Source organism: Capricornis sumatraensis, chromosome 6, assembly GCF_032405125.1.
Source record: "Capricornis sumatraensis isolate serow.1 chromosome 6, serow.2, whole genome shotgun sequence".
In the NCBI taxonomy this organism is placed as follows: domain Eukaryota; kingdom Metazoa; phylum Chordata; class Mammalia; order Artiodactyla; family Bovidae; genus Capricornis; species Capricornis sumatraensis.
Genome location: NC_091074.1, coordinates 73,668,102 through 73,680,762, shown reverse-complemented (window position 1 = coordinate 73,680,762; position 12,661 = coordinate 73,668,102). Strand labels below are relative to the sequence as shown.

The 12,661-nt window shown below is 46.5% G+C and overlaps 1 protein-coding gene across 1 annotated transcript; it reads left to right on the top strand.

Annotated features, from left to right (window-relative positions):
• Positions 1–4,338: 4,338 nt before the first annotated feature.
• On the top strand, positions 4,339–12,643 carry LOC138080746 (putative spermatogenesis-associated protein 31C2). The gene is made up of 5 exons (XM_068973611.1): positions 4,339–4,355; positions 4,887–4,894; positions 5,559–5,616; positions 6,823–11,129; positions 12,579–12,643. The coding sequence occupies exons 1-5, from the start codon at positions 4,339–4,341 to the stop codon at positions 12,641–12,643; spliced, it is 4,455 nt and encodes a 1,484-aa protein (XP_068829712.1).
• The last annotated feature ends 18 nt before the right edge of the window (positions 12,644–12,661 follow it).

Genomic DNA, 12,661 nt, shown 5'->3' with positions numbered 1-12,661 from the left:
GAAATGAATCAATTTATAGAAATTGATCATCCAACACTGAATCAGTAAGAAACAGACAGTCTGAGCAGACTGATCGCTAGTGGTAGAGTGTAACTGAAACAGTAAACAACACCGTCCCAGCAAATCAAAGTCCAGGACTGACAGCTTCATCCAACACCGAATCAGGAAGGAGCAGACAGTCTGAGCAGACTGATCGCTAGTGGTAGAGTGTAACTGAAACAGTAAACAACACCGTCCCAGCAAATCAAAGTCTAGGACAGACAGCTTCAAAGGGGAGTTCAACCAAACAATGTACACTGTACCATACAAGGTAAATAGTGATGTAAACTGGTGAAGTCACCATGGAAAATAGTATGGAAATTCCTCAAGAAATTTAAAATAGAACTATCATATTATTCAGCAATTTCATTTCTGGGCATTTATCTGAAGAAAATGAAAACACTAATTAAAAAATATATGCACTGCTACGTTCACTGTAGCTGATATTTACAGTATTATTTACAGTAGCTGATGTATGTAAGCAACCTAAGTTCCCACCAATAGATGACTGGAGAAAGATATGGTGTGTGTGTGTGTATTACTCAGTCATAAAAAAAAAATGAAATCTTGCCATTTGTGATAACCTAGATGGACCAGAGGGATGCTAACTGACAAAAGTCAGAGAAAGATAAATATTTTATTAGTTCATTTACGTGAGGAATCCAAAAACAAAAATATAGACAAATAGAACAGAACAGAAACACATTTATATTTACAAAGAACAAATAAGTGACTGACAGAAGAAGAGGTTCAAAGAAGAGGAATGGTGAGGGTACAAATTTCTGCTTGGAAAATAGATGTCATACATATGGACATTTATTCTGGTTGGAGTCACAGGTATGAAATTGTACAACGTGAGGAATATAGTCAATAATTAGGTAATATCTCTGTATTACTGATTGTAATGAACTTAACTTTGGGATAATTTTGAAATGTCTAGATATACCAAATCACTGTTTTGCATAACAGGTACTAATATAGTGTTCAGCTCAATTATACTTCAAAAACAAACAAAATCTCATAGAAAAAGAGAACAGATTTGTACTTGCCAGAGGTGGGGAGTAAGTGGAGGGGGAAATTAGACATAGGCAGTCAAAAGGAGCAAATTTTCAGTTTCAAGATAAATACAAACTCTGGATGTAATGTACAATATGATAACTATACTGAACACTACTTCTCTGGTGGCTCAGATGGTAAAGAATCTGCCCACAATGCAGATCTGGGTTCGATCCCTGGGTTGGAAAGATGCCCTACAGAAGGGAAAGGCTATCCGCTCCAGTATTCTTGCTTGGAGAATTCCATAGACAGAGGAGCCTGGAGAGTTAAATCTATGGGGTCTCAGAGTTGGACATGACCTAGCGACTGAGCACACCGAGCACGTGAGCTGACTGAGAGTCTCACCAGAAACCCGAGAAGCCTGTGTCCCTCTACCTTCTTCCTCAGTCCTACACCAAGTTGCTAGGTCTCCCAATAAGAAGCTTGTCCATGAAAGGGGTTGGACTACATACTTTCCCAGCTTCCAGTCATCTTACCTCCATGTGCTGACCGTGATTCTCCCCTTTGGGACACTGATGGGCCCGTGAACATCCTCAGCTACCGGGAAGTACCAAGAACAAAGAGTGTGGTTGAAAAAAACCCACAAAATTTGAGAAACAATCAAGAACCCAGGCTGAGCTGATTAGTGAGTCTCACCTTCAATGTGAAATGACTCTGTCAAGACTGGGAGAGGTGGCTATCTTATCTATTGTGCAAAACCAACAGAGAGAGTGAGGGAAATTAAATAAACAGAGGACAGTGTTCCAAACAAACAAACAAACAAAAGATTAGAAACAGTCCTTATTCTTATGAACAGAAGTGATTTACATGATACAGAGTTTGAAATAATTGTTAAAAACATGTTCACCAAGATCAGGAGAACAATACATATACAAAACAGGAATTTCAATGAAGAGATAGGAAAAAAATTATTTTTAAGCACCAAACAGAAGCCATAAATCTGAACCGTACAGCACCTGGACTGAAAAATCAACCGAGAGATTCGACAATGGACTAGTGGAAGGGAGAATCAGAAAACTTGAGGACAAAACTGTGGAATTCACCTCCTCAGAGAGAAAGAAGAAAAATTAAAAGAGTGGAGTTAAGCACACGAAATTAAGGGGCACCATCAAGTGGACCTACGATATGAATTATAAGGGAGAAAGGACAAGAGGCAGAGCAAGGGGCAGAAAGTTAATTCAGAGAAACAATACCCAGCAAAACTGTCATTCAGAATTGAAGGAGACATTGAATTTTCCAAACAAGCAAATGTTCATCACCATTAGATCAGTCTAATAGGAAATGTTAAAAGGAGTTCTACAAGCTGAAATGAAAAGATGCTAATTAGGAAAAGGAAAATATATCCAAGTATAAAACTCCCTGGGACAGATAAGTACACAGTTAAAATCAGAAAACTCTAATGTTGAAACGGTGGTGAGTAAAGCATTTATATAATATATCACATATGACTCACATATCACTTATAAATTCAGATGAAGGTCAAAACATTAAAATATCAAAATAATGATAACTGCAAGATGGACTAAAGGAGACATGCTCGAAGAATTAGATGAAAATATGATTTTCATTTATTCATCTAAGTTAAAAGAGACACTCAATGAATAGCTACAAATTATTTTTAAAAAGGAAACTAATATAAATCCTAGAATTGAAAACTATAATTATTAAAATGAAAAATAGGTTCAATATCACACTTGAGATGGAAGCAGAAAGAATCCATAACCTTGAAGATGAATTCAGGAAATCAATGTAAAAAACAAAGAGAAAAAATGTTGAGGGGAAACGATCTACGGCATCCATTCAGCACACCATCAAATGTGGAAGGAAAGAGACTCTGAGAAAGAAGGGAGAGGAAAGGGGACAGAATAAAATTACTTGTAGACATATGGCTGAAAGTTTATAAAATTTTGATGAAAACCACTCTCCAGATTCAGAGTTTACCTCTAGAAAAATGAAAGGAAACAGATCCACTCTAAGACACATCTTGGTCAAGCTGTGGAAAAACAAAGGAAAAAAAGTAGCCGGAGAAAAACTGTTCTCCATATATGCTGCTGCTGCTGCTGCTAAGTCACTTCAGTCGTGGCTCTGTGTGACCCCATAGGGGGCAGCCTACCAAGCTCCTCTGTCCATGGGACTCTCCAGGCAGGAACACTGGAGTGGACTGCCATTTCCTTCTCCTCTCCATATATGAAGAGACCACAATAAGATTAATCACTGACTTCCAGTCAGAAACGGCAGAGGGAAGGCTGTGAGATGCCACATTAAAAGATCTGAAGGAAAAAATTGTCACCCAAGGATTCCATGTCTATTAAATCAGAAAAGATGGCAAAATAAAAATATTCCCAGATAAACAGAGGCTGGGAGAACTGACTGCTAGCAGTCCAACATATAAAAAATACTGAAAGATAACATTTGAACTGAAAACAAAACAAAACAAAACTTGGTTCTTAGATTTGAAAACACTGGGCTGATTTGTTTAAAGGATGTTTGTGTATCTGTACAGTGTTCCAAAACTTTTTGTTCAGTGTACTGAGTTCAGAAAACAAGGATGCTGGAAACTTATGAAAAATTTACTCTGAAGGTTTAATTTGCTTTATATTTCACAGCCTTGGAAATTTCAAAAATTTTTTACTAACTTTTAATTCCTGGTAGTTGAATATAGTCAAAATTAACTGAAATTTTTAAAAAAATATCATAAAATTTAAAATACCTGGGATTAATCAAAGTTACAGGGAGAACTCCAGATTTTTTAAAGTATTGATGGGGACTCAAGCAGTGATATCAAAGGAACCTGGAATTCTCTGAGTCCTAGGGAGAAAGAGGCAACACTTGACTAATGTCTCTTAACAGGATGAGAAGGTAGGATGGGAAGGCTCAGAGAAGGGAGATGCATGAGGCTGCAGGGCTGGATGGTTAGGGAGGGGCTACAGTCCAGCCTCCTCCTCTGCTACTCCCTCTTACTCCCAAAGGCCCTTTGTGACCAGACCACAGCTCTGTGATGTGAGCCTAGTACTTTAGTCCCCAAGTGCACACCCTGTACTCAGTTGCCTGAGGGCAGCAGTGTGATACAGATGAAGGAAAATCCTCTCCTTTATCTGAAAAGTACTTTTGATATTTGGCTGAACTCCAGCTCCCCTTTTTGGGCGATCGATACCATCCTCGCCTTTCTGTGTGGACTGGGGCTCTTTTTCCTGATCCTTCCCTACCTGGAGAATAACCCATCCTTTCCTCCCCTTAGGAAACATGGAAACATCAGAAAGGTAAGGAACCCTTGGTCCAGACTCACAAGCATATGAAATCTTTTTTATTATGATTTCTACTTTTCTGAATCAACCAGAGATTCTTGCGGTGGGAAAGAACAGGACATCTATTTTCAGGGAAAAATAGAATATCATGCCTCTAGGGACAAACCAGGCTGGGCAGGAGATATAGTGAACACTAGGATTTCTACCCAAAGATCTCAGATCAGGCGTCCAGGTGTGGCAGGGGCTCCAGGGCATATCCCAAACAAAGTGACCAGGGGTTGAGGATTGGATACTTAGTTCAATCTCAGGAGAGGACAGGACTCTCTAAGCACTAGTTCAGCAGCTGTGAACAGTGTCTCAGGGCTGATCTTCTGGCAATGCTGAAGCCCCAAGAACCTCAGAGCAGGGGCTGGTATCAAGAAGCAGAGATCTACCTGATGGAGCTAAGATTCACCCACAGTCTGAGAATGCGTGTGTTTCTTGAGCAGAGGAACAGTGACAAAAGAAGTACCTCTCACATTGAAAATCATCTTTTGTTCTTTGTAGGGAACAAGGTATAAAGAAGGTTGAGAAGTGCTTGCAAACGAGATGTTCTGCCCAGTGTAGGGAACTAGGTTTAAGGAAGGTTGAGAAGTGCTTGCAAACGAGACTCTCAACCTGAGCTGAACATTCTTGCAAACAAGATGTTCAGCTAAGAATCCTGTTTGTTCCCGTGGGAAAAGAACATTTCTTGCACACAAGGATGTTTCTCTGATTCCTCAAAAGGAACAGACCCTGGGACAAAACGGATTCTAAGTTGATAAGGAAGTTCCCCAAAACAAAGTCTTAGCTGCAGTAAATAAGTCAAGGTAAAGGTTATCTCGACCTGCGCCTGCGCACTGTATAGTCTCTGAATCATAGTGCTTGGCAGCTTGCCCTGTAGGTTGTTGTGCAAGGGATATAAAATAAAGCAGCTGTAAGAAGCAAGTGTTAAAATATAAAGATTCAAACCACTCTGCAGTATTGGTGTTTCATTCTGTCACCGGCAGTTCTTCAAAGAAGGAAAACAGAAAATATTTTATCCACTTTAAAAATGAGTGAAAGGAAAGAAACATCACAGAGCTCTGTCCGTGAAATGTAGAAAGTCATATTATGTATGGACACTAGTGCCTGATGCTTGTCTAGACAGGGGAGACTGAGATTTGGGTCTTAAGCTGCCCTTTTTTCTCTCTCTCTCAGCATCAAATGGAAAGAAGGGGAAGAAGCAGGAGCAGCAAGAGAAATGGAGCTTTGAAAGGTGAGTTCTGACATCCAGCCATGAGTGCCCCCAGAGTTGGTCCCCACCTCTCTGGCCATGAGGCCCAGCTCCACGGACTCGGAGGGGGCCAGTGGCTGGACTTCTTCCGTGAGAAACAGAGCCCCCAGGGAGGCTTCTGAGAAGGACAACAGAATCCAGATACTTCCCAGATTCTGTGTGTAGAATGTAGCTGTGAGGGGCCTGAAAAAGACTCTGTACCAAAGGGGCGTGTGGGCTGTATTGGACTAATAGCACCTGGACTGGGAGGGGTGAGCCCTCCAGTACACATAGCACACATGGTTTAACTTTGCTCAGATTCAACTGCAGACTGATGCCTGCCCATTTCCCCTACAGGTAGGTTGTGAGGGCAGCAAGGAGTAAAGGATATGGAAAATTTGAGTGATAAACCCTTTCACGAGCTTCACCATCACTGTCAGGGGTCATGTGGTATTGGACACTGGTGCTTGGGCTCCAGTCTCCCAATGGTGCCCCTGAAAGAGACGGTGCACTCAGCTTCCTGTAAGACCCCCAGGCTCCTATCTTCACCACCATGACCCAGTCTGCTGATTTCCAGCTTGCAGAGATTGCCTGGAAGCACTGGAAGAGGTCTGGGACCTGACTTCACTTCTGCAAAGGTAGAGAATCTACCCTTTCTTTCTAGGGGGTTCTTCTAGAGCCTATGGTGTGAGCCCAGGGATACTGGCAGCCTGGGGCTGAGCTGGGAGGAGGATTCCCGGGGGGGTGGTATGGCTATCACCCTGAGGTGAGGAACAGCAGGAGCATTGTGAAGTCAGTACTGGGGCCATGCAGGGCTGTGGGGTGCAGCTGCCCACCCCTGCCTGGCCTGTCTGGTCCTCCTGGCCTGGCAGCTCCTGGCTGAAGCTTGGTTCTTCATGTCTCCTGCAGACATCTAGGGAAGTTCCCTGACAAGGGCAGCTTTCATCAGGTCTCATGTCAAGATTCACCTGGTAAGGTTTGCAAAGCAGTTTCTGCTGGAGCCCACCAACCATGCAGGGAAGAGGCAGCTCCCACCATTTCCCCAGCTCCTCTGACCAAGCAGCCTCTACCATGGGCTTCTACCATTTCTCCAGGCTCAGTTTCCACTTACTCAGAGTCATACCTGAGTGCCTCTCCAACACCAGAGCATTTATTTCCCCTGGACAGCCTTTCACCCTGGCCACTGGCTCTTTCCCCTTCCCCACCAAGGCCCCCTCATGGGAGAGCCTGCTCTCCACCTCCAGCACCCTGCTCTGCCCCAAAACCATCAGGCTCCATGATGAGTCTCACTCAGGGTGACTCTACGGCACTCGCACTGGGCACCATCCAACACAGGTCATCTCCACACTCCCCTGGCCTGGCCTGGTGGCAGGAAGCAGCCAAAGCTTGGAGCTTCTCCACCTTGACACACTTAGAGTCCCAGAAAGAAAGCCTTCCCCTCTCCCCACCAGAGGCTTCATTCTTGGGAGATCCCAGAAACAGGCAGATAGAGGCTGGTAGCCTCGCTTTTATCAACCCTGATGTCCAGGAGCTGCTGGAAATACTAATCACCAAGAGAGTGGAACTTAAGTTTTGGAAAGAGAAAGAGGAGGAGGAGGCAGGCTACCACCTGAATTCTTCAGGGAAGAGGATCGAGTCACTGGGTCACAAACAGGACACCTTGGGTCACCAACACTTCCGGAACATAAAAGGCAAACATGAACAGCTGCTTGGTCCTGAGAAGCCCCGATATCCTGACACTTTGGGGGACTGTCTACAGAAGACATGCAGCCAGCTCTTCTGGGGTCTCCCCTTTCTGCACAGTGAGTCTCTTGTAGCTGCTGTCACACTACCTGGGTCAGCTCAAGAGTTATGCCCTGTCTTATTTAATGAACACTCTAAAGCCAGACCATTCCATCTTCCAGCTAAAGTAACTTCAAAACTGTCATTGGCCAAGCACTTGACCCACCCTGTCACCCAGGCTCAACCTCAATCCTTGACTCCAACCATGCCCCAGTTGCAGCCATCACATCTGGGTCACATGGAGACCCAGGCCCAACCCCTACCCTTGACTCCAATCATGCCACAATGTCAACCATCATCTGAAGTTTCCATGGAGACCCAGTCCAGTGCCCAAATCTTGGCTTCAACCATGCCTCACTCTCAACCACCAACTTGGGCTCACATGAAGACCCAGGTTCTACCCCTACTCCAGACTCCATCCATGTCCCAGTGTCAACCACCACAACCTCAAGCTCACGTGGAGATTCAGGACCAGTCCCTTCCTTGGACTCCAAACATACCCCAGTTTCAACCACCACCTCGAACTCACATGGAGACCCAGGTCGAATCCCAACTCTTGGCTCAAACCATGCCTCACATTCAAGTACCACTTCAGGCCCACGTGGAGACCCAGGTTCCACCCCTACTCCAGACTCCATCCATGTCCCAGTATCAACCGCCACAACCTCGAACTCACATGGAGACCTGGGTCCAATCCCAACTCCTGGCTCAAACCATGCCTCAATTTCAAGCACCACTTCGGGCTCACATGGAGACCCAGGTTCCACCCCTACTCTGGACTCCATCCATGTCCCAGTGTCAACCACCACAACCTCAGGCTCACATGGAGACCCAGGTCCAACACCTACGCTGGACTCCAAACATGCCCCAGTTTCAACCACCTGTTTGGGCTCACATGAAGACCCAGGCCCAACCCCTTCCTTGGGGAGGTAGAGGTCAGGCAACCATGCCTCAATGTCCACCAACATCTAAGATTTCCATGGAGGTCCAGGACCACCAACAACCCTCAACTCCAACCATGCCCCAGTTTCAACCACCTCCTCGGGCTCACATGGAGATCCAAGCCCAACCGATACCCTTGAATCTAAACATCCCTCTCTGTCAGCCATCTTCTCGGGCTCATATGGAGATCCAGGCCAGAGCCCAATCCTTGACTCCAGTCATACCCCTATATCATCCACGACCTCAGGCTCAGTTCGAAACAACTGTCCATCCATCAGCCTCTCGCTCAGTCCAGTCATCATCATCTCAACACCAGATTGGGTCCATTGAAACATCTTGCCCTACAGTCCAAAATAAGGCATCGTCTTTCAGTTCAAATGCAATTGAAAACCTGGAAAGTCACTTTCGGAAAAAACAACTAGAAAGAGAGAGAACTCTACCCTCTTCAGTTAAAAACTCTCAGCAAGTCTTTAGCCAGGTCAGTCCCAACCTACCCCAGGAGACCAGGTCTTCCCAGGCTAACAGCTCTGTCTCCGTCCTTCCTGGGTATTTGATCAGCCCTGAGGTGCAGGAGAAACTGGAGCACCACATTTCCCAAAGGTTCACGCAGCAACAGAGTGGCCTGTTGAACAGAATCCAAGCATCTCAGAAACTGATGCAGCCTCAGGATCGATACCCAAGGCCTTGTCAGGCACAGGGCAGGGAGGGGCCCTCAAGATGCTCTGCAGGTCTAGGCAAAAGGAGACAGGATGCACAAAAGATGAGGTCCAAGTGCCCAGCACAAATCGTACCAGGGAGAGACCTGCGCCATGATGTAGGGCAGAGTGTGGGGAAGATCACTAAACATCTGTACATGTTCTCAGCCAACCCTCCAGTGGAGGATCCGAGAGCAAAATCTGAGTCAGAAAGAGTGTTGAGCCCAGACAAGAAGCATCCAGCAGTCTCAAGCGTCCTTACAGAGAGGAAGGGAGAGCAAATCTGTGAGAGAGAGATCCCTGTGAAAGTCTATCATTCGAGGCTTGCTGGCAACCTTGTTTTAGACATTCTGGGAGAGACAAATGGTCCCATGAAAACAGAAAGTACACAGTCCTCTCAGGATGGGAAAGCCTCCATGATCCCCTCCCATGAGTCTCTTGCCCTCAGTCCGTATACCGAGCAGGAGCTGGAAGCACATACAATGAGGTTTCGGGTGAGGCACAGGTGGAGCCTACTCTTCAAAGTCCTTAAGTTCATATTTTGCTTGAAGCTGAAAAAGGTTCAAAGGCCCACATTGAAGGCCACCTGTGAATCTGGAGACCACTCAGCCCCATTAACCAAGGGCTTGGGAAAACCTCCTCAGCCCCACGCAGGAGAGAAACTGATAACAACAGAGGCAGTTGCCCCACTGGAGAGTCCCCTCCCTGTCCCCTCATGGGCGACTAAGAAAACCTGCGGGTACCTGGGAGGACCCACACCTGGTGACACCCATAAGCCCTCAGATGTCCATCTGACTGGACAGGAAAACAAACCATCTTCTCCGGCCCCCAAATACAACTTTGTGAGCAGAATGTGGCACAGTGAGTCTGTTGTGGAAACTGAGAAAGGTGGCCTGGAGCCAAGTCCAAGTTCAGCAATGGCCAGCAGTGAGCCACAGAAGAAAACTAGGGGGCAGGCCTCCCCAGAATCTTGCTCTAATGTGATAGTTGTGGACCTCGATGAATGTTCCCCATCTTCCAGGGCCCAAGAGGTTGTGGAAGGAGACTCAGCTGGGAAGGGCACCAGGGAACCTAGTGTGCAGGTCAAATCCCTAGACATTAATATGGATTTCAGGAGATTACGGTCTCCAAGGTGCAATAAAAGCCCCTCATTGAATACAAAATCTGTTGCCTCAAATACAGAAGATCTACTCTTTGAGAGACAGTTTCTTAAGCTTGAGTCTCAAGGGTTCACTGACCAGCAGGATCACGCTCAAGGCCAAGCCACCAGTGTGCTCCTTCAAGACTGTGAAACTGGTGTGCTTCTTCAAGACTGTGCCACTGATACACTTCTCAAAGACTGTCACTCAAATATGTTTCTTGCTGCAAACATCTTGGCTTCTCAGCAATCTCTGCCCTATCAGATCTTATCCAGTGGAGACAAATCCAATTCCTCAGAACTCTATGATGCTACATCAAGTGAAGGGAGCAGCCAGGGGCAGCAGGTGGACATGAAACAACAGCTCAAATATAAGAGCCAAGGCAAGAAGTCTGTCCCCAAGGATGGGAGAGAGAAATACACAAGGCCCAAATTAAGACAGATTCAAAAAGGACTGGCAGAACGGAGGGCTTACCAACCCCAAGGGATGAGCCATCCTGGCCAGAAAAAAGAATCAACAGAGTCCCTAAAAAGTAAGTTTCGACAGAAGAGACAGGTTCTGTCAGAAAGCCACTTCAAAGAAAGGATTAAGCTCCTTCTGCAGTGGATTTTCCCCAATAAATGCAAAGAACCAGAAGAGCCCCTGCAAAAAGGCAAGCCTGAAACAGTCAGTGTCAAGAGCCAAGAATCAATCAAAAGCAAATCCACCATGGACAGCAGGGCTGTTGAGGCTCAGACTGTCATAACAGCTGTTGGACAGATCCTAAAAGAGAAGATGGTGTTTCACCATGGACCTCATGCCACGGAGTTAAATTGGTACCAAGCAGAATTCCAAGACCCAATAGGTCCACATTACTGCCACCACAGAATTCTCTCCTACCAAGAACAAAGGAGAATGAGGAGAGATACACCCCGTTATCACCAAGCTACCCCGATGTGCCATAGCTTTTCAAATAAGGGTAAGTGGACCAGTTCCAGGGACAGCAAGTGGGCCTTCTCACCCAGGGATCCAGGTCCCCCTCCAGGCAGAGCCTGCCAACTTGGATCAAGAGTGACAAGCATCCCAGGCCATCCCCTCCACTGTCCAAGGCATGGTCTCCTTCAGAAATATGTCTTCTGGTAAATCAGAACCTGCTTTTCACAGCATTACAGGTAGGAAAACTCTTCCTCAAGAGAAAAATCCATACCATGCAGATAAATATTTTCTCTCATGTTAGCACATCCTCTGTGTGCTAAAGGCTTCTTCTTACCAGAAATAAATGGCTTTTTCTCAGGAGCAGGGGTAGTAGGCTGTCTGTGCCTTACTGAGGGGAATGGAAGGCATCAGGGTCCACTCTTCCCAGGTGCCTGCTTTGACTTCCACATGGAGTGGGGCCATGGAGGGAGGTTGACCCCAGCATCGATACTCACCCGTGCCCCAATTCCCAACTGCACCTTCGGTTTCCATAATACCAGCATTACAGAAACAAGCAACACCATTAGGACATGTCACAGTGAGCTAAACCTAAGGACCTCCCCCTTCTCAGGATCTTGCTCACTTCTATCCTACTCTCTCTCCACCTGGATATTGTGCAGCTGGTAAGGGAGGTGTGTTCAGAAGCTGAAATTCCCCTCAGGCTCAGGAAGTGTTAGGGAGAAACTCACAGTCAGAATAAGGAGGGGAGTCCTTATGTCACAGTGGATAGGTGACGCCACCCTGAAAGCCCCTTTCTCTCCCAGATGCAGCTAGAACAAGATAGGCTAAGTTTGTCACCCTCCCTTTGCCTTTCTCGTGCTCTGAAGCAGCAGCAAGAATGAGGACCACATACTCCCAGCCCTGAGAGTGTGCAGTGTGGACCATGGAAGCCTCTGAGGGCTGGTCCCACCCTGCCCTGGAGGAGAGGACAGCCATGCTTACAGAGCCCACCTCCCCCAGTGAATGAGCACGGTTGTGACTCTGTGTGTAGGCACCTCATGGTCCGAGAGTGGGACGCTGTGCCCCTAGGATGGAATGCAGGGGAAGGATGTTAGTGGAAGAGGCGCCCACAACGGTGCATTTACCAAGGAGCATTTGTGTCCCACCACCGTCCACAGGACCAGAGGAAAGACGTTAGGGGCCTGATGGCTCATGGTGGCCTCACTCCAGAGTCTCCCCTCTACTCTAGTTCCCTGGGCCCAGACAGAGGGAAGCCACCTGGAGCCCCTCAGCTCCCAGAGGCAGCAGAGACTCAAGCAGAGAAGCTTCACTTCTCCCCATTGAAGCAATCAGCTTTCACAGGACTGGGTACTCAGGACAGACTCACAGTCGGTGACCTCTACCTACACCTGTGGCCCAAGGAGGCTCCCAGGGTACAGGTAGGACTCAACAGGCCCACAGACTGTTCAGGGGTCATAGCAAGTCTCATCTGCTCTCATCTTACTCACTCCAGAGGCCAGGGTGGAAGATGCCAGCAGACGGGATGCATCACCCAGCATGCATGAAAGTGACCTGTAGAAAATGAACAGACCACCA

Excerpts from the sequence above, each read along its gene's own strand:
- LOC138080746 (XM_068973611.1), top strand. Across the intron at positions 5,617-6,822 it reads GAGAAATGGAGCTTTGAAAG|GCCCCCTCATGGGAGAGCCT; the intron begins GTGAGTTCTGAC and ends TTCCCCACCAAG. Across the intron at positions 11,130-12,578 it reads CCATAGCTTTTCAAATAAGG|AGGCCAGGGTGGAAGATGCC; the intron begins GTAAGTGGACCA and ends TACTCACTCCAG.